General features: G+C 41.0%; 1 protein-coding gene across 8 annotated transcripts in view; it reads right to left on the reverse strand.

The window, feature by feature from the left end:
- Window positions 1–828: 828 nt before the first annotated feature.
- mipol1 (mirror-image polydactyly 1) overlaps window positions 829–22,068 on the reverse strand; it is a 181,976-nt gene continuing 160,736 nt past the window's right edge. For all 8 annotated transcript variants that reach the window (XM_078406548.1, XM_078406551.1, XM_078406549.1 and 5 more), the window contains 2 exons: window positions 12,762–12,989; window positions 829–3,004 (listed from right to left, as the gene is read on the reverse strand). In XM_078406548.1, the coding sequence (XP_078262674.1) occupies window positions 2,938–3,004; window positions 12,762–12,989 (295 nt within the window). In that variant the 3' untranslated portion in view covers window positions 829–2,937. The remainder of the gene's footprint in view (window positions 3,005–12,761; window positions 12,990–22,068) is intronic.

Raw genomic sequence — 22,068 nt, forward strand, 5'->3', positions numbered from 1 at the left:
GCTAAATGATTGAAGTCTGCTTTACATACATATTCTCACTCAGGGAAGGAATGGTTCACATTTAACATCTCAACATTCTCCATTATCGATTACACATGATCCCCACGGGGCCAACATCGTGTTCATTGCACAAATGAAGTGCAACGAAAAATGGCGAAGAGTTATCGAGATTTCTCCACCCTTCCTAATTCTAAATATCGCTGTTATAAATGGCTTCTATCCAATTTGACAACTGCATTGAAAACACATCATATAACCATATAACAACTACAGCACGGAAACAGGCCCGTTCGGCCCTACCAGTCCACGCCGACCACTCTCCCTGACCTAGTCTCATCTACCTGCACTCAGACCATAACCCTCTAATCCCCTCTTATCCATATACCTATCCAATTTACTCTTAAATAATAAAATCGAGCCAGCCTCCACCACTTCCACCGGAAGCCCATTCCATACAGCCACCACCCTCTGAGTAAAGAAGTTACCCCTCATGTTACCCCTAAACTTTTGTCCCTCAATTCTGAAGCTATGTCCCCTTGTTGGAATCATCCCCACTCTCAAAGGGAAAAGCCTACCCACGTCAACTCTGTCGTCCGATTATTAATATAAATCAAAAACGTAACGTGATTCCCAACTGGATTGGGAAGAAGCAGACCTTTCTACTTTCAGACACCAACCTGTCTCGTTAACATGATTTTCTTTCACATTAAGAAATAAAAAGACATTTGCCGGATACAACATTACGTTACTGGTGAATTGTTTATTCGATAACCACATAACATCAGTGGAGTTATTTGAGACACATGTGTGCTGGTTTTGGAAGAACGCTATAAATTGTACAGAAGAAAAGTTTAAATCTTTCATCTAATATATTACCCTAGGATTATCACCAGCTGCATGGAAAATGAATACTTCTTCCAGTGCCCTTCTCAACTCCAGTTGATTACTAATCTCCTCTTTAATAAATCATTTCATATTTTACCTGGGACTGCTATTTTTACAAACAGAGTAACAGCAACGAACCTACACGAATTATATCAAACAACTGCAGAACTGCATTTCAACATCACACGTTTGATCGTTCTCCCCTATTATTTCTTTGTAATCGTTTATTAGCATTACCATTGGTGGCGCTGATAATTTAAAAATCTCCGTGCCTTCACATAATTAGAGCACATGCGGGGCAAACCAATTCTTAGATGGTACAGATATAAATTTACATGTACCGCATAAATTTGAATTTGCTAACATGCTAATTTTACTCTGATTATGGACGTTAAAGTACCTTGTTCATTACCTTTAAAACCGTTAAAGATGTCACACATTTTAGAAATATACATTTCTTACACGAACAGTTCTGGACTAATTGTTACAAATTTCACGTAAATAGATTGGGAACTTACTACAATATCTCCAACTATGAACTGCATTTTCACTGTCCATCAAATCGGTCCATGATTCTATTCTGTGTCTTTCTGGGTAGTCTTTAAATCACTTCAAAATATGTCAATCATCGATGATACCATGAATTCTTGAATTAATTTAGTCATTGGTCTGAGTTAAATGAATAGTTAATAAAATATCTATCATTCCCATAATTCAAAACTCACAATTTAATTCAACACACCCCAAAAGTCAAAGTTCACTCAGTATTACTAAATATACATCGTTTTTTTATTTCATTAATACAGCGGGTTTGATGCAAATTCTGAACAAATTAAAATGTGAATTAACATTACTGTTAAAACAAAGCTAAACATCAAAGAATAAACAAAATCAATCGGCAACATTCGAATTTAGGTTCAGCCAAGAATATACACCGATCAGCCAAAACATTATGACCACTGATAGGCGAAGTGAATAACATTGATTATCTTGTTACAATGGCACCTATCAAGGGGTGTTTCCAAATACACAGGACAAGATGTTAGATATCCAAAGTGCCAAATGTCAACTTGCTCCCGGTGGTGATGGGAGGCTTATGCACTCTGCTATGCTCCTCCGATGTTTTGAAAGGCTAGGCAGACACGTCATTGGGGTTATCAAGTGGGCACCTACTTTCATCGACGTCAAGGGGTGGGATATATTAGGCAGCAAGTGAACAGTCAGTTCTTGAAGTTGATGTGTTGGATGCAGAAGAAATGGGCAAGAGTAAAGACCTGAGTGACTTTGACAAGGGCCAAATTATTATGGCCAGACGACTGGGTCAGAGCATCTCTGAAATGGCAAGGCTTATGGGGTGCTCCCGGTAGGAAGTGGTGAGTACCTACCGACAGTGGTCTAAGGAGGGACAAACTGGCGACAGGGTGTTGGGCACCCAAGGTTCATCGCAAGGGCAACGAAGGCGAGGGCAACGAAGGCTATCCCGTCTGGTCCGAACCGACAGAAGGTCTACTGTGGCACAAGTCACAGAAAATGTTAATGGTCGTCACGGGAGGAATGTGTCACAATACACGTTGCATCGCACCCTGCTGCATATGGGGCTACACACGGAGGACCAACAGCATATTAGGCAGGTGGTCATAATGTTTTGGTTCATCAGGTCATAATGTTTTGGCTGATCGGTGTACGTATTGGCTATTGTCCTGTTTCCAGTCATTAATGAAGTGAGCATTATTATGAATTTATACTGGAATTAATGCAGCACTTCTTTAACAAATGTAATAATTCTGAATAACATTTAATTAAGTATGAAAATATGATGTATTTATAAAATTACAGTTAAAACGGGTGAATCTGAAAGTCTCTTTTACATGTTTACAAGCCTCATTAATATAGAATATTTCTAAGTTGCCACTTAAAAAAAAAGATGTTGCTAATTGTTTGAAATGTTATCTCAATGTGCTAATTACAACAAGTCTTTGCTAAGACCGGGAGGTTTTATTTGTAGAGTGATGAATAGAGCAGCCTGGTTGCCAGATGTGACTATTAACTCAATCAGGTCACGGTCCTGATGTTCCCTATTCCAACCTTCTTTCTTAGGACATCTACTAAGCGTTCCAACCTATAGGAAGAAGAGGAACCAACATTAGAAATTCATAGGCTGAAAGTGACAATATTTGCACAGTAGAGAAGCTTGCCTGGTGGTCATTCGAAAACAAAGATGTACTGTGCAACAGAGAAACTGGTCCAGGATACAAACTCATCTCTACATTTTGTTTCTTAGTCCGTTGTTATTCTTAGAACAGATAAATGAGTAAGTGAGTTGTCTGTTAAAACTCTCCAGCAAAATTTTCTTTTGGATGCATTTGTTTTTCCTAAATTCAAGTAATACATTATAGGTTAGTAAATTCCCAAAACACTTTTGGTAAAACTGTTGACAATCTTAATGCAATTAAAAGAAAACTCTCAGTTTTTTGTGTCAAAATAATTTCTTCAAAAATAAGCCTGATATTTATTGCAATGCATATTTAGGCATGAAACACGCATTGCAATATGCATTTTTTAAGTGCAAATGTCTGCACATTAAAACATTAAGTCTAGGTGGAAGTATCGGTCATCTTTTTGTTTATGTCACACACCATGTGGCAGTAGACAATAAGATTGTCAAAGGGCAGTGGGTATTACAATGTCACCTACGCATTGAAACCTACCATCTATCGCATTCCACAGGAGTACCCTGACCTGCATGTTCTCCTTCTTTCGTATGTCAACTACAACAATCAAAAGTGGCAATTGGTGCTTCAGAGTACCCGTAGTTGACGCTTTGCTGCAAATTTTGCCAGTTCTGTAGAACTACCCAGTGTGGACGACGAGGACATAAAGCAGCTCCCACCCCACCTGCATGTTCATTTACAGTTTGCTTAAAACTATTAGGTGGAAGATGAAAGTTTGTGCATTACTTCATGTATATTGATTTACCAGTAAAACCTGTGCATAGAAACTGCTCCAAAAGGCTATCTCTACAACCAGTAACATAACAGCTTGCTGTTGAATAGTTTCAACAAGACAGCCACAAATTGACCAGTGCAAGAAGAATGATGTAATAGAACTATTTTACAAATATAAATACCCAATAGAAAAGGCCAAGGACAATGAGACATGTAAATGAACAATTTATTTTCCAGGATTGTCAGAATATTTCTAAAATTGGCGCTGCTCTTGGTATACAATGTGTATGTTCATATTTCCATCTGTGGGGAACAATCAAGAAACTTTCAGACTTTATTCACTAAAGGCAAAACTCCCCTCTAACCCACTAAATAAATCCTGAAGATTTAACTTTTGGGAGAGTACCTATAGATATAATTTTTCATTTTAATGAAAGAAACTCTTTTCTCATTACCAAGGTGGTCGACGCCATTCACCTCAGCTTCAATCAATGAAACAACATTCTGCACCAATGTGTTAAATTCTCTTTTCCTTATGGGTTCTTTTGCCAGTGACATTACATTGGAATACTTAGTTCCAATCACATTTTTCTCAGAGCTGTGAGAAAGAGTGTCAGAACTTCCCCTTACAATCCACACAATCTCTCATGGATTTTAAGGTTAAGAGGTCATTTCACGTTGAGGTGCAATTATTTCATATTCCTTCCATTCCCCAGCTACATTGCTGGATCTTATTGTGACAGGCTGAGGGCTGCCATTGGCTACAACTGATTGTTGATTTTTTTCACAAGAATCGCATATTATTCTGGAATAATTCTGAAACTTATGAATGAATTTGAGAGAAATAAATAGGTTATAACATTGGTCTGAGAAAACAAGAGTGAAATCTTTCAAAATGTTGCCTAAATTTGTACAACAATTTATCTATATATTTACTTCGAAGAACCATAGTCTCTCTTTACATTATTGTACCCATATAACTAAGACTTTAGTGTTAAATATCTTTTAAAAGTTTAAAATTGGGAAGTATTTTCATTTCAAAATTACAACAAATTATGTCCTGCCTTTTGAGACCCAAGGGCATGTTATTTTTAAAATTATGTATTTATGTATTCAGCAAGAAGGGTTGTGGGATCAACGTTTACTTTATGGTTGTGTTTCATAATGCAGCTCAACAATTTAGGGCTGTTCACTTTTGTTGTTTCAAGTTGCCACTAAAATGTAATTATTGTTAAGAAAATCAGGCAGTTCCCTCCACACTTTAAACAACATTTTCCTCAGCAAAGACAAATGGCATTAAACAAAGTCAGATCGACTTTTTCTTCCTTTTATTAATTTCCAAATTATGATGATAAATTCAAATTGAGGTATCATTGCTATGCTTGAAAAAGTAATTTGTGTCAATTCTTCAGGCACATTTTGCAGAAGCAAAGCTCATTAAACCTTCTGGTTTGGACTTACACAACTTGATACACTTCATATCAAATACGTCCCACACCAAATTCACTGATCTCAAATGCAAGCAGCTAAAATGACTGTGGGGTGTATACTAATAGTAACGTTTCAAAAATCTTTTTAAAAAGGGTTGCAAATTGCCTATCTCTAATTTAAGGGAAGGCAGGACAGGGTTGGATAACTAAATCTCTTCTTGTGTGGGTTAGTAATTAATATACTTGAATGAAACTGGCTGTTTACCCTACTGTGAATAACCGGGCCATGGAAATCCATTGACCAAGTGGAGAAATAGAAGGCTTGATGGGGTGGAGAAAGCTTGAATATACACCAATGAGCCAAAACATTATGACCACTGACAGGTGAAGTAAATAACATTGATTATCTTGTTACAATGGCACCTGTCAAGGGGTGGGATATATTAGGCAGCAAGTGAGCAGTCATTCCTTGAAGTTGATGTGTTGGATGCAGGAGAAATGTGCAGGAGTAAAGACCGGAGCGACTTTGACAAGGGCCAAATTGTACTGGGTCAGAGCATCTTTGAAACAGCAAGGCTTGTGGGGTGCTCCCGGTCAGCAGTGGTGAGTACCTACCGACAGTGGTCTGAGGAGGGACAAACCGGCGACAGGGTATTGGGTGCCCAAGGCTCATCGATGCACAAGAGCAACAATAGGTATTCTGTCTGGTCCAAACCAACAGAAGGCCGAATGTGGCACAAGTCACAGAATTTTTAAATGGTGGTCACGGGAGGAATATGTCACAATACACAGTGCATCGCACCCTGCTGTGCATGGGGCTGCACACGAAAGACCAACAGCATATTTGGAAGGTGGTCATAATGTTTTGGCTCATCAGTATATGTGTCTTCACAACACTGTAATGGCCCTGGGGGAGCAAGAACACATTACCAACATGAGATGACCGTATACTAATGGAAATTTGGATTTTAATTTTGAACTCTGGCCCTAAGGCTCATGTAACCAAATTTTGAACTCTGGCCCAAAGGCCCATGTAACCAAAAAGGTTGATGAGGGCAGAGCTGTAGAAGTTATATACATGGATTTCAGCAAGGCATTATACAAGGTTCTGCCATGGTAGGCTGCTCTGGCTAGCCGATTGGATAGAAATTAATTCCCGGAATGGCGGGACTATTGTATGTTGAAAGACTGGAGCGACTTGGCTTGTATACACTGGAATTTAGGATGAGAGGAGATCTTATCGAAACGTATAAGATTATTAAGGGGTTGGACACGTTAGAGGCAGGAAACATGTTCCCAATGTTGGGGGAGTCCAGAACAAGGGGCCACAGTTTAAGAATAAGGGGTAGGCCATTTAGAACTGAGATGAGGAAAAACTTTTTCAGTCAGAGAGTTGTGAAATCTGTGGAATTCTCTGCCTCAGAAGGCAGTGGAGGCCAGTTCTCTGAATGCATTCAAGAGCGAGCTAGATAGAGCTCTCAAGGATAGCGGAGTCAGGGGGTATGGGGAGAAGGCAGGAACGGGGTACTGATTGAGAATGATCAGCCATGATCACATTGAATGGCGGTGCTGGCTCGAAGGGCCGAATGGCCTCCTGCACCTATTGTCTATTGTCTAAAATTGGCTTCATTGAGGAAAGCAGAGGATGAAGCTGGAAGATTCTTTTTCGACTGGAGGCCTGGGACAAGTAGTATGCCTCAAGAATCGGCACTGGCCCCATTACTGTTTGTGGTTTATATCAATGATTTGGAAGAGAATGTACAAGGCAAGATTAGTAAGTTTGCAGATGACACTGAAATGGATGAAGTTGGTTATCAAAGGTTACAGCAGGATCCTGATCAATTGGTGAGGAATGGTTAATGGTAAATTACAATTAAAAAACAAATTATGTACTATAACTTCAGAATAAGTGCTCAATTAACCTATTATTGTCTAACTAAATCCCCCAACTTACAATAAATGACTCCATATGCCAAAAAAAACCCCAGCTACCTACATATTAATTAGCTCTTTTAAAAAAACTGATCCTGTAGATGCAAGTATATCATTGGTGTTATCAATTGGGCACCTCCCTTCATTGGTGTTTCGTTGTTAGGCCCACGACACCTCCAGAAGGCTCAACAGTTGGTTCTGGTGTCCCAGACCAACCCTGCTGAATACCTGCTCTCATCACCTATGCTATCTACTAAATAAAGGAAGCTGCAGCCAATTAGCCCACTCTAACAAATGGTAAATACCTGCACCTTCCACTAATCCTAGCCCATCATTAAGCTTGTAACATCACAAATATCATCCATGCATAAGACCGAGATACACTCGCACAGGCTGCAATTACAAAGAAATACACAAACTGCATGTCATACGTTTCCTTTCTGCCCCCAACTGACACTATTTCTTCTCTGCCAAATCCCCCTACTTGCCTTGCTCTGCTGCCTCTGACATTTGCTTTACAGTCTGACGCAACTTCCTAGCTCTCCAAATAGCGTCGTGGTCGATCTCGCTATGAAACCTCTACAACCCACCTCTACCAGACCTACTCTTGCTCTCCATCCTCGCTGCTCAACCTCTGCTGCCAACTCTACATATCTAAGCCTTTTCCTTTCATAAGTCTCATCCATTAAGTTTTCCCAAGGCACCATCAGTTCTATAAAATACACTATCTGCTGACTAACTGACCATAACACTATATCAGGCCTCAAACTAGTAGTGATGATTTCCTGCGGAACAACAAGCTTTCCTCCTAAATCTACCCGCATCTCCCAATCATTGGCTTCCTGTAACTGGCCTGACTCATACGTAGCTGCAAACTTCCCTGCTCTATTTTTCTCTCCCTCATGGACAAAATGAATTGTTACATTCCCAGTCCTGATGCCTACTGAATTTACCTGTACTCTCCTCCTCTCAATTGCTGCAGCTATACACTTCAATACTTGGTTATGCCGCTAAGTATATCAACCCTGAGAAAGACTAGTCCTACATCCTGATAAAATATGCCTCCTCTGAACACAAGGGACACGTGGGGTCCCCACCTACCCATATTGTTTGAGGTTCTGCAGTGATGGCTTTCAACACATTGGCCTTAATCAGTCAGAGTTTTGCGTAGAGAACTTGGGGTGTTATGTGGTAGACACAAAATGCTGGAGTAACTCAGGGGAACAGGCAGCATCTCTGGAGAGAAGGAATGGGTGATGTTTCGCCGAGACACAGCTGTATAAGGCACTGGTGAGGCTACAGTTGGAGTCCTATGTTCAGTTTAGGTCACCCTGTTATAGGAAAGACGCTGTTAAGCTGGAAAGAATGCAAAGATTTATGAGGATGTTGCCAGGACTTGAGGGCATGAACTAGAGGAAGAGGAACAGAACTCTGTTGCAACCCGGGTGGTCATGGTGGGACGCAAGGAAACAAAGAGCAAGACTCCTGGCAGAGCTTTTTGTATCTTTCTTTGCAATGGGTGAGGTAACAGAAGAATGGAAGGTGACTAATGTTATGTCATTATTTATGAACGACTGCAAGGACAAGCCAGGGAACTACACATCGGTGAGCTGAACATCAATGGTGGGTAAATTACTGGAAGGGATTTGACAGACATTTGGAATGGCCAGGGTTATTTAGGGATAGTCAGTATGGCTTTGTGTATGGGAAATTGTGTCTCTCAAATTTGATTTCATTTTTGTAGAGGTCACCAAGAGTGTTGATGAATGCAGGGCAGTGGACTTTGGCTAAATGGAATTTAGCAAGGCTTTTAACAATGGTATTAATAATGGTGTCAACAATACCAAATTATTTTCAAAATCTATCTGGTTCACAAATATCTTTTCAAACATCCTGAGCAATATGACTGACTCTTAAATGTCTAATGAAATGGTCCATTACACCACTTAGTTCAAAGGCAATTAGGAGCGGGCTAAAATAAAACAGTTATTTTCTCTTCTACCTTGACAATCTTGCAGTGCAGGGAGATAGCTGAACATCGAGTGAATATTATATATTTATGTCAAGAAAGACGGTGTGTTCAAATATAGGATCACATTCAATGCCATTTTCATGTCCTGCTCTAGGGAGATAGTAATACGATAACACTAGCCCTACCACATTAAAGCAATTGAATGACAATTTCTAGTAATCTGATCAATACTAAAGTCTCAATAGTATCAAAGTTAACAGATGATCCACAAATGGTTGATTAGAAGTTAGGGCAGTTGTCAATAATACGGCAACTGTATGATTTGTCTTGGTCAATGACTATCACAGCTCAGATCTTTCTGGAGAAGCTGGCACAATTCCCCAGTAGTGCTGGACCATGGTTACCTTTTGATGATGGTTCAAAAGGGAATTGCCAGCTCTTTACCATGCACAACACAGTCTTAAATCCCCATGCAAAGGTGATCAATTGTGCAATTTTAACCTGATCTTTTACTTTTTGTTGGACTCACTAGTTAGAACAATGGCAGAGTCCAGAACCAGGGGCCACAGTTCAAGACTAGGGGGTAGGCCATTTAGAACAGAGATGAAGAAAAACTTTTTCAGTCAGAGAGTTGTAAATCTGTGGAATTCACTGCCTCAGAAGGCTGTGGAGGCCAATTCTCTGAATGCATTCAAGAGAGAGCTAGATAGAGCTCTTAAGGTTAGCGGAGTCAGGAGGTATGGGGAGAAGGCAGGAACGGGGTACTGATTGAGAATGATCAGCCATGATCACATTGAATGGTGGTGCTGGCTTGAAGGGCCGAATGGCCTACTCCTGCACCTATTGTCTATTGTCTATCACTGACTGCATCTGATTTTTCAGCTTTACGCCAGGTTGGATGGTATACGAACCCCAACTTCATTCATGAGTTGTGACCCTGTGCAAAAAGCTAATTACAGATAAGTGGTTTAGAGATTTTGCAGAATCCTTTGGCAGTGGTGCGTGTTCAGAATGTTCGAGAAAGGACTCAGAATCTGAACCCAAGACTTGTATTATGAACAAAACACAAAATGCTGGAGGAACTCAACAGGTCAGGCAGTTTCTTAGCTTTTTTTGGACTTATGAAGCCTGATCCATCACATCGATCTCCTCTTGGTTATGGAGATTTGCAGAATTTGGATGGCATGATGGTGCAGCAGTTAGCACAGTGCCTCACAGCTCAAATTTACAATTGGCCTCCACTGCCTTTTACAAATTTGAGGAAGGATATTCTTGCTATTGAGGGCGTGCAGCGTAGGTTTACAAGGTTAGTACCTGGAATGGCGGGACTATCATATGTTGAAAGACTGGAGCGACAAGGCTTCTATACACTGGAATTTAGAAGGATGAGAGGAGATCTTATCGAAACGTATAAGATTATTAATGGATGGACACGTTAGAGGCAGGAAACATGTTCCCAATGTTGGGAGAGTCCAGAACAAGGGACCACAGTTTAAGAGTAAGGGGTAGGCCATTTAGAACTGAGATGAGGAAAAACTTTTTCAGTCAGAGAGTTGTGAATCTGTGAAATTCTCTGCCTCAGAAGGCAGTGGAGGCCAGTTCTCTGAATGCATTCAAGAGAGAGCTAGATAGAGCTGTTAAGGATAGCGGAGTCAGGGGGTATGGGGAGAAGGCAGGAACGGGGTACTGATTGAGAATGATCAGCCATGATCACATTGAATGGCGGTGCTGGCTCGAAGGGCCGAATGGCCTCCTCCTGCACCTATTACCTATTGTCTATTGTCCTTGCTGAGATCGTCACAAGTCATCCGTGCTGTATTGCTTCACCTACTAGAAACAAGAATGCAGGAATGCTGACTGGTAAACTTACTTGTTATTTGAATCTATGGGTTGTGATACAAACAACTGATGGCTACAATTGATCTATCATAAGATTTGAAACCATCTCGATCCACGGCAAAACAAAAGCTTCATAAGCTCTTCAAGAATTCCAACATTAATTGTACAAAGTTTCTTCAGGCTGCATGTTCCACAGTAAAATATTCCTGTGCATCTCTGTTGATGTTGGCAACAGATACACCTCTTAACACTTTGTTAATTACCCCTGGTGCAAAGGGAGATCAAGTCTTGTGAATCTGGCTCTTGCACGCTTTTGCTCCACTTGAGCAATTACTTTAATTACTTTCTAGCAGTGCCACTGCATGCACTTTGACATGCTCCCAAACTATGATAGAAAATACAGTGCGGCCACTCTGCCATGGAAATAAACCTCATCATACAATTTACTTCCCAAATTACAAGTTAATTTGGGGCTACCTGGCAATATTAGTACAGAGATAATTATTTCCTTTCCACCCAAATCCACCACCAAATTTCTAATTCCCGTTTATTCTTCGAGTTTTGAAAGACAACAATGTCAGAAATTCCCAGTTTCACCAATTTAGTTATTTATACATTTCTCCAAGTGAGAAAGTGACAACTAGTATTCCCCAATTTGTTTTGTCTAAAAATAGCAAGGTTTTCCAATAAATATTGTTAGAACTGTAAGTTTCAAGAAAATAGTTATCATCTTCATATTCCCAAATGTCCCAAATTGCTTCATGTATAAGATTATTTAGAGATCTACTATTACTTAGCTGTGAAGCCAATTTAACACATCAGATTTATCAAACAGCACCATTTAATTTGGGCTGGGGATGCTAATGAAATGAAGTTCACATATCAAAGGAAATGTGGGACCTCCTTACTCTTTAAATTATTCCTTCCTACTATTTACATAACCTACTGGGACATCAAGAACTTAAGTTTACATTCCATATCAGAGGCAAACGTTAACTTCTATTTTTACTGTGACTTTTATCTTCACATCTTTATTAAATGTGATTGCACTTAAATGATTATCTGCCACAAAGATTCTATAAAAAATGGAAGCCATTTTTTCAGAGGCTTGGGCATTGTGACAACAAATAAACACACGATATCCAAAAGCAGTGTTCAGCTACTCAAAACCTGATAATACAGGAATTTCACAATAGCATAACGGTATCAGTTTGCATTGAGTTCTTAAATCCAGATGTAGTACTCAAATGCATGACTTGTATGTTAGTGCGAAACTCAACTAAGCAGTATATTGGAGATCAGGACTCTATTATAATTTTTATATCCTTCTTCAGTGTCTTTGATACCACCTATTTTAATGGCATCTGCAAAATTACTAAGCATGTTTAGTACATTGTCATCCAAATCGTTTATGTAAATCGCAAACAATAATGGACCCAGCAACGATCCCTGTGGCACATCACTAGTCACAGGCCTCCAGTCCAAAAAAACAACCTTCCATCACCACCCTGTTTCCTAACATTAAGCTAATTATGTATCTGATTATCTAACTCTTCCAGAATCCTGTGTGATCTAATCTTCCTGACTGGCCTGCCGTGCGGGACCTTGTCAAAAGCCTTATTAATGTCCATGTAGACAACATCTACCACCCTATCCTCTTCAATTCTCTTCGTTAGCTCTTTAAAAAAACCTGACAGATTTGGCGGATATGATTCCCAAGCATACGTCCACCTTTTAAAAGATTATTGAAGTACTCACTTCTGATTTTTTTCAATTAATTTGCTTTTTGCTTCCAATGCTTGTTGCAGTTTAATCTTCATGTCTGCCAATTCTCCCATGGCTAAATGTAACTGGCTTGCAAGATCTTCATTTTGTTGGTGAGTGGTTGATATAATTCCTTTGCTGGTGCGTAAAGCATCACCATAAGTACCCAGGGTAACGTTGAATTGGTCTGTGAGAGAGGTCTCTTGAGATGACTTGTGTAAGCTGAAAGAATATAAACATATTTAAAAAGTAGATTTTTTGTTAAATCTAAAAAATAATTTATATCTATTGATAATGTTGCACATTACACAAACCAATGTGTATACGTCTACATATTTAAACTGTTTTTAGGTGAAGCTCCTTCTGGCGGAACTAAACATGAAACATATTATGATGCATGGCAAGATGGTATTTATAAACTTTGCTTCTTTATTTTGTCATAATGTAATTAAAGATAACAAAATGAAAAATTTAAATAATGTAGAACAGAACAGCGTAAGAGCAGGCCCCTCGGCCCATTATGCAAATACCGAAGATGCAAGCGTCAAGACCAACTTTTATCAACCTGCACAAAATTTATATCCCTTCATTCCCAGCATATCCACGTGCCTATTCAAAAGCCTGTTAAATGCCACAATTGTATCAAACCTAGGCTTTACCCTTGGATACTGGTTGAAATGCGCCATGCATTCCAGTCAGCCGAGTTATTATTAGGGTGGAATTTATATTTTGGATGAATTTTACTTTTCCCTCTTTATAAAATATTAAATCTTCAGGGTCTGAAGAAGGGTCTCGATCCGAAACGTCGCCCATTCCTTCTCTCCTGAGATGCTGCCTGACCTGCTGAGTTACTTCAGCATTTTGTGAATACAAATCTTCAGATAAGGATTGCTACACAATGAGCAATAAATCGTGTTTATGCAATGCAGCGGTAGAGTGTGGAGGGTAGGAGGGGTGTGATTAAATGACAATAGAATGGCCCCAGGTAGTGATGCTCCCAAGATGCTGGCTGGGAAAGGGTGGTGAAAGTTTGTTACTCAGCTAATCTGCTTGGACAAATAAATATGGGGAGTTGATTGCAAGAGGAGAGAACTGAAAATCAATGCTGAAACAATGAAAGAAAGGATACCGCAGTTGCTAGAAATGTGAAAGAAAAGACTATTCTGGAAATAACCAGGTCAGGTTGTATCCATAACGAGCGAGAAAGTGGATTACTGTATCAGGTTGATAAGCTTTTATCAGAACTGACCAATTCTAGTGAAGAGTTCATAATTTATTGGATCACTTAACCCCTTCCTAAGTTGCCTGATCAGCCAGTTTTGAGAAAGCAAGATTTAAAAAATTCAATGTGTAATGGATGAGAAGGTAATCTTGCACATATGTTTACATGATACAAGTATTTATATGCATGAATAAAGATTTCAGCTGGATGTGGTAAAATGGCAGGGAGTTGGAGTGTGATTAACAGTTTGGTATTTTTCAGGATGTTGGTGAGAACAACATAAGGATACAAAAGAGGTTCTTCCAAGATTTTCTTCTGGAATAGGTAATGTTTGATAATTTCCAGAATTGATTTCGTGGACTACACTTCTGCACATCATAAAGAATTATAGCTAGACCTCACTGGCCATAGTTAGACACAAAATGCTGGAGTAACTCAGCGGGTTAGGCAGCATCTCTCAAGTAAAATGGATAGGTGAAGTTTCGGGTCAGGACCCTGCTTCAGACTGGTTGTAGTGGGGGGATTGGGGGTGGGGGAGGGGGGAGAGAACTTGAAGCAAAAACACAGGACAAATTAGGGCTGGGAGGCAAGGAGGTTTCCTGATAGGCCGCCTGTCGGCTAGGGATGGTGAGACTCCAAGAGGGATATATCGGTGCGAACTGTGCAACTGGTTTACTGACCTTTGGTGGAGGAAGTGGGCAAAAGTTGGAGGGGGGGAGAGGGTTGGACACACGAGGAAGAAATGAGTGGAAAGAGGAGGGGAGTGTGTATAGAAGTTACCCAAAATTAGAAAATGCAATGTTCATACTGCTGGGTTGTAAGCTACCCAAGCAAAGTATCAGGTGCTGTTCCTCCAATATGTGTGCTGTCTCACTCTGTCAGTGGAGCAGGCCTAGGGCAGCAAATTCAGTATGGGAATGAGAAGAGTTAAAATGGTTAGTAACTTGGAGATCCAGTAGGCGGACAGAGTGTAAATGGTCTGTGAAACCGTCGCCGAGTCTATGCTTGGTCTCGCGGATGTACAGGAGGACACATGAGGAACACTGGATGCAGTAGATGAGGTTAAAGGAGGTGCATGTGAACCTCTGTCTCACCTGGAGGACTGTCAGGATCCCTGGATGGAGTCAAGAGAGGAGGTATGTGGACAGTTGATGCATCACCTTTATTGTAGGGTAAAGTACCTGGGGAGGGAGTTTGGGTGGGAAGGGATGAGTGAAACAGGAATTATGGAGGGAGCAGTCTACGGAAGGCCGAAAGAGATGGAGTTGGGAAGATGTAATTAGTGATAGGATCACATTGAAGGGGACAGGAGGATGATGTATTGGTTGCGAAGGCTAGTGGGGTGAAAGGCGAGAACCAGGGGAACTGTCTTTGTTGTGTGTAGGAAGGAAATGCAGATGCTGGTTTAAAATGAAAATAGACATAAAAAGCTGGAGTAACTCATCGGGACAGGCAGCATTTCTGGAGAGAAGGAATGGGTGATGTTTCGGGAAGGGTCTCCACCCAAAACATCACCCATTCTTTCTTTCCAGAGAAGCTGCCTGTCCTGCTGAGTTACTCCAGCTTTTTGTGTCCATCTTCTGTCTTTGTTGCATCTGGGGTGAGTGGGAGTGAGAGCAGAACTACAGGACACAAACGAAACAGTTGTGAAGGAATCATCTATGACAGATGAGGGGAAACTATGATTACTAAGGAATGAGGACATCTTGGATGTCCTTGTATGGAAACCTCATCTTGGGAACAGATGTGGCGGAGACAGAGGAATTGAGAGATGGGAATAGCATCTTTGCAAGAGGCAGGATGGGAAGAAGAGTAGTCCAGATAACTGTGGGAGTTGGTAGGTATGTGTTGGATGTCAGTTGATCGTCTGTCTTCTGTGATGGAGATAGAGAGATCAAGATAGAGGAAAGAGGTGGGGTCTGAGATAGTCCAGGTGAATTTGAGGGCAGAATGGAAGTTAGTCATGAAGTTAATGAGGTCCATGAGTTCTGCACAGATGTGAAAGTGGGATAACAGAAGTTTCAAAGGTTGATCAATGGTCGATGTGGTCTCGGTTGGCTGAAGGGCCTATTTTGTATTAATTTTGGAACAGACTGCTAAATCACAGGATGATCAATTTAGATGGAGGGGTAGGACCACCTGGTTTGAGAACTCATGGTTAGGAATGTGCAAAGGCACAGATTCACAAGGAATAGTATGAAAGGATTGAATACACCCCACAATCTGACCTTCAGCCAAACTCTAGCACAAGTTACACATTGCCAATGGCTGCCAAAGTCACTTCAGCTCCCAATTCATATGCCTGAGCTCATTCCACGCTTCCAGGGCCAATGAGCCAATCTGCAGTACATCAAAGCATCAAGGTGGCTAATGTAGTGTGTACCAGAGTAACAAAAAACATTATTTTCTCTGTGGATAACTAGCAACAAGGAGAAAACATTGTATTTTTCCCAAAATCAGTAGCTGAAAATGTCAGCTCATTGAAATTAGAAAGGCCTTCATCAACCTGAATGCAGTTAATAATTTTAATGTAGCCCAGGCATTTTGTTTTGTGGTTTTGCAACTGGATAAATGAAAGAATAGCAGGTAAATCAAAAGTCAGAGGAGACTGATCATCCATATCTACAATGAAACAATGTAGGCCTGGACCACTGGTGAAGACCACAAAGAATTGGTTCCACATGCTCAAAGCCATTCCTGAACCAGCTGTTCCATTGGCTGTGAACGCATGGAACCACCATCCTGTCGATGACTGTTAATGAGCATCATTCGACTTGGGATATCTGATCCTAAAGCCTTGGGCGAGAGGGTATTGTCTATCAATCAAAGCCAAAGGACTTCCCTCAGCCAAATAGGCTTTCTGCCTTTGTGCTACCTCCGCCCTGAGTGCCTCTATGTCTACTACTGAAAAAGGCAATTCTGTTCATGTTCTCTCAGTGACTTAACATCGCTGCTTTAGCTGTAGTGATGTTCAAGTAAAGTAACAGCTGAGATTCAGATTCCAGGTTTCTCTGTTCCTTTCATTAAGAAAAATGAAAAGTAGAAATTGAAATTATTTAAATGTGCCAACTTTGCAAAATGAGACAATTTAACCTACCTTTCAAATTATCTGTACATCTGTAACAAATAGGGCTGTAACAAACCTGATTTAATTTTGCCAGGGTTTCTGAATCATCCCCTGATTTCAATTTTCAGCTGTTCTTGTTCTGATGTAGCTGAGAGAACACGTTTTTTTTGCTTGATCTTGTTGAATTTACCTTCCAGCAAACATGCTTGCATTGCTATTTGGGCTGATTTGTCCTGGCAAGTTCATCCATACCCTGAATGATTGGGATAATTTTAAAATCTGATAGTGGGCATGAGAAAAGAAAAAAGTAGGAACTACAAATCCAAACTGTTTTTGTGCATTTGCGAGGATAATTTTGCTAATTTGGAAAAACACCTATACTTACTCCCTCTCCATGGTTGTACTCATCTGACCATATTTGAAGTGAATTGGAGCAGAATATATGGATTTAAGATTTCAGTGTTTATCTGTCTTTTAAAGCAAAATAGATTGACTGGATGTCTTGTAGTGTATGTGTTAACTTACATTGAAAATGACACAGGAATTATGATGTAAAACTTGTTTCTTGTGGCAGTAAGGATTTCTGCAGCAACTACTATTAGTTAATCTTATTTAAATTTGCTTGGTGTCCTATATATTTTGTGTTCAAAGCCAGTGACAAAATGGCATAGCATCTCCATATGAAATCTGACCAAATTGTGCATATCTTTAATCAATGGGTTTGAAGCACAGAGCCGAAAATATACATTAGAATGGGAAATTCAATAACAAATCACACAGAGAAATAAAATTAAAAATCCCCAATAATACAAAGAATGTTGCAACATTTCTGTTGATGTGGTTGTTTTTGGATTGAGTTGATAGAAACGACAGAGCAGACGTGGTATCCATCAATCATCAGTGCAATCACCTGGTGCAAATGACACTGATATCCTTGTGGTCCATTACTTGGACAACATTAGAATCTGATATGTGCCATTGTCTGGGCCAGTGTTGCCAGGAAGTCTTGTATTTGTCTCTCCAATGGAAGAGAGCTTTGGTCATACACAGACTTGGTTCCAAGCATTCTGTCAGGAGAACACCTCCATAGAAGTTAGCTTTCCCAATTGTTTCCTTGGTGATCATGCCTTGCCAAAGATTTGTAACTTTGCTGACACTGATGTCTCCCAAGAAGATCAGTTTGTCTATTGCTGGGCTGTTAACCAGGAACTTTTCAAGGTCAGAGATAAAGTAATTCTTGGCATCTTCTGTTGTTGGTACCTTGCTAGAATGAGCCCAGCATCAGAAAGTGTTCAATAATTCCACAGGAGGATTTGTTAAGTAGCTCATCTTGGATGCAAAACTCAGTCCAGGAGGATGATGTTCCTTTTTTGGTTTGCCCCCACAGAAGATGTACTCAATGCCACAGAAGGTCATGAGGTAGATCTCATTCAGGGCTGTGATGTCCAGGTTTCTAAGTTCCTGAGTTATGAAAGTGGAGGAACGATCAGATCTTTCACTGTTGGGACTATTCATAAGGCCCCTGGCACTACATGCTCTGAACTTTGTATTGTGGAGTGGAAATCAAGTAAAAAGGAACACAAGATGACTGGAGATCAAGCTCTGTTGCAAAGAGATATTAGTGACGATGTTCTCTGGAAACACACATAGGTGCCACTCACCATTCCCTTTTGTGTGGCAGTACAGCCTTTGGCAATTGGGGAAAGGGGTGCTTGAAGAACATGGCTTCAAACCTTGCACTAAACACATTGCTAACAGGGGAGCAATGATCCCTTTTCCTCATGTATACTTGTCAGATGTGGAGCACCTATGTCAAGAACTGCAAGGCATACAATAGGTTTAGTTGTATCTATTTCCACAAAATCTTCTAAATCCATTGGAAAAATAAGAAACAAATGTCAGCATTCTCTCCCGTGTCAACATCCCCAGTTCCTGTGAACAAGTGGGGTTCTCCCGGGTGCTCGTGTTTTTCCTTTATCCCAAAGTCATTCTGGCTGGCAGATTAATTGGGTAGTGGAAAATCACCTGTTGTGCAGGTGGGTATTGGAATCAGGAAAATAAGCTTATGATGGAATAGGCTACAGGATAATAAGTGGGGGAATGGGATTGATCTGAGGGTCACCATAGACGATGAGCTTCATAGGCTCATTCCTTTCCTAGAGGCCTTCCTAGTTGACAAAATTGGTCGAAGCTCAGAATTAAAGGGCGTTCTTTTAGGAAGGAGATGAGGAGGAATTTCTTTAGTCAGAGAGTGGTGAATCTGTGGAATTCTTTGCCACAGAAGGCTGTGGAGGCAAAGTCAGTGGATATATTAAGGCAGAGATAGATTCTTGGTTACTACGGGTGTCAGGGGTTATGAGGGGAAGGCAGGAGAATGGGGTTAGCAGGGAGAGGTAGATCAGCCATGATTGAATGGTGGAGTAGACTTGATGATACGAATGGCCTAATTCTGCTCCTAGCACTTATGACCATATGAAGCACGTTGTTTGCAAGTCTGAGATATGGGACCCAAATTAGGCAATCGGTTCCAAGTTCTGTCATGGGAAGAGATTAGTAGACGGGCCGAGGAAATGATTCAAGAATGTGCTCAAGGCCCCAATGAGAAAAGTTAACATCCCCACCAGCTTTTGAGCATCTCTTGTCCATGATTTCTCTAAATGGAGAGCTCTGTGCCCATGGAAAGGTAATACAGAAAGGTCTGTGTAAATGGATGAAGGAGCACATAATTTCATAAACTATCCAGTCGCCCTTCCCATGGGGTATCTCCTGGACATTTGAGAAAGAGTCTGTGCTTCCCAAATTAGTCTCCTCAGTCACCTCAGAATTTATAGAAATAGAGTGGAAATAAGTCATCCTCAGTCATGAGGAACTGCCGGGAAAGGTGTTCAAGTGGACCTGTGCGGCCGTGTACATGAAAGTTAATATTCAGGTATGACAAGCAATAAGAAAGGCAAATAGTGTGTTGGCCTTTATTGCAAAAGGATTTTAGAACAAGAGTAAAGATTGCAATTACATAAGAGTCCTGGTGAGACCAAACTTGGAATACTGTGCGCAAGTATGATCTCCCCACCGAAGAATATATACATGGGATTGAGGAAGTTCAAAGATTCACCAGACTGATTTCCAGGAAGCAGAAGGTGGAGGGGAGTGTGTTGTACTGAAGAGAGGTTACGTATACTGGCCCAGTACTTACTTGATCTTACAAGAGTGGTAGATACTCTCATTGAAATACAGGCCCTTGTTACACGGCATGAGATAGTACGGCATGAGATAGATAACATTTCCCCTGGCTGGAGTTTCTAGGACCAGCAAATAAGGGGCAACCATTCAGCAGAGATGAGAGGATGGAATTCCCAACCCTGTGGAGGCCCAGTTGCTTAGTGTATTATAGACAATAGACAATAGACAATAGGTGCAGGAGTAGGCCATTCAGCCCTTCGAGCCAGCACCGCCATTCAATGCGATCATGGCTGATCACTCTCAATCAGTACCCCGTTCCTGCCTTCTCCCCATACCCCCTCACTCCGCTATCCTTAAGAGCTCTATCCAGCTCTCTCTTGAAAGCATCCAACGAACTGGCCTCCACTGCCTTCTGAGGCAGAGAATTCCACACCTTCACCACTCTCTGACTGAAAAAGTTCTTCCTCATCTCCGTTCTAAATGGCCTACCCCTTATTCTTAAACTGTGGCCCCTTGATCTGGACCCCCCCAACATTGGGAACATGTTTCCTGCCTCTAATGTGTCCAATCCCCTAATTATCTTATGTTCAAGAAGTCAGACGATTTTGAAAGAATCAACATATATGGGAGGGAAAAGGCATTAATAATACCATTGATCAAGAAGAGTAAGGTGACATGCTTCAATGACTACTGACCGGTGACACTAACGTCCATGGTGATGAAGTATGTTGGTTATGGTGCATATTAACTTCTACCTCAGCAAGAACCTGAACCCACTAAAACTTGCCCACTGTCATAATAGATTAACGATGGTTGCAATCTTGCTGGCTCTCCAATCTGCTCTGGACCACTTGGAAAATAAGAACACAGATGTCAGGCTGTTCATCGATTACAACTTGGCATTCAACATCATCATCCTCTCCAAACTTGTTACCAAGCTCAAGGAATTGGGTCTCTGCGCATCCCTTTGCAACTGGATCCTAGTTTTCCTCGGCCACAGACCACTGTCTGTATGAATCCGCAACAACACCTCCTTCTCGATAACATCGGCATAGGAGCACCTCAAGGCTGTATGCTCAGTCCCCTGCTCTACTTACTCCATGCCCATTACTGTGTAGCTGGACACCGTACCAATGCCATCTTTAAATTTGCCAATGACACCGCCGATGTTGGATATTACGGATAATAATGAGTCAAGGAGAAATATGAGTAGAGGAGAAATATCGATCATCTGATTGAATGGTGCCAGAACATCAACCTTGCTCTCAACGCCAGTAAGACGAAGGAGTTGATTGTTGACTTTAGAAGTGTGGGGGGGGGGGCTGAAGCTTCACATACCTGTTGTTATTGATGGGACGGTAAAGTTATAAGAGAGTTAATAACTTCGTTCCTGAGCATACATATCTCTAAAGATCTGTCATGGGTCCAGCACAATGATGTGATAACAAAAAAAGCCCATTAGCGCCTCCACTCCCTCAACTTGAGGAGATTCGGTATGTTGATGAATGCTCTCTTGAACTTCTACAGGTGTACAGTTGTGAGCATATTGACTGGTTGGATCGCAGCCTGGTTCAGCAACTCAAACACCCAGGAACAAAGGAGATTCAAAAAGTGGTGGACAGAACCCGGTCCATTACAGGTACTGAGCTTGCCGCCATCAAAGGGATCTAAAGGATTGGTACGGTGGCGCAGCGGTAGAGTTACTGCCTTACAGCAAATGCAGTGCTGGAGACGCGGGTTTGATCCTGACTATGGGTGCTGTCTGTACGGAGTTTGTACGTTCTCCCCGTGACCTATGTGGGTTTTCTCCGCGATCTTTGGTTTCCTCCCAC

This window comes from Rhinoraja longicauda, chromosome 10 (genome assembly GCF_053455715.1).
Source record: "Rhinoraja longicauda isolate Sanriku21f chromosome 10, sRhiLon1.1, whole genome shotgun sequence".
NCBI lineage: Eukaryota > Metazoa > Chordata > Chondrichthyes > Rajiformes > Arhynchobatidae > Rhinoraja > Rhinoraja longicauda.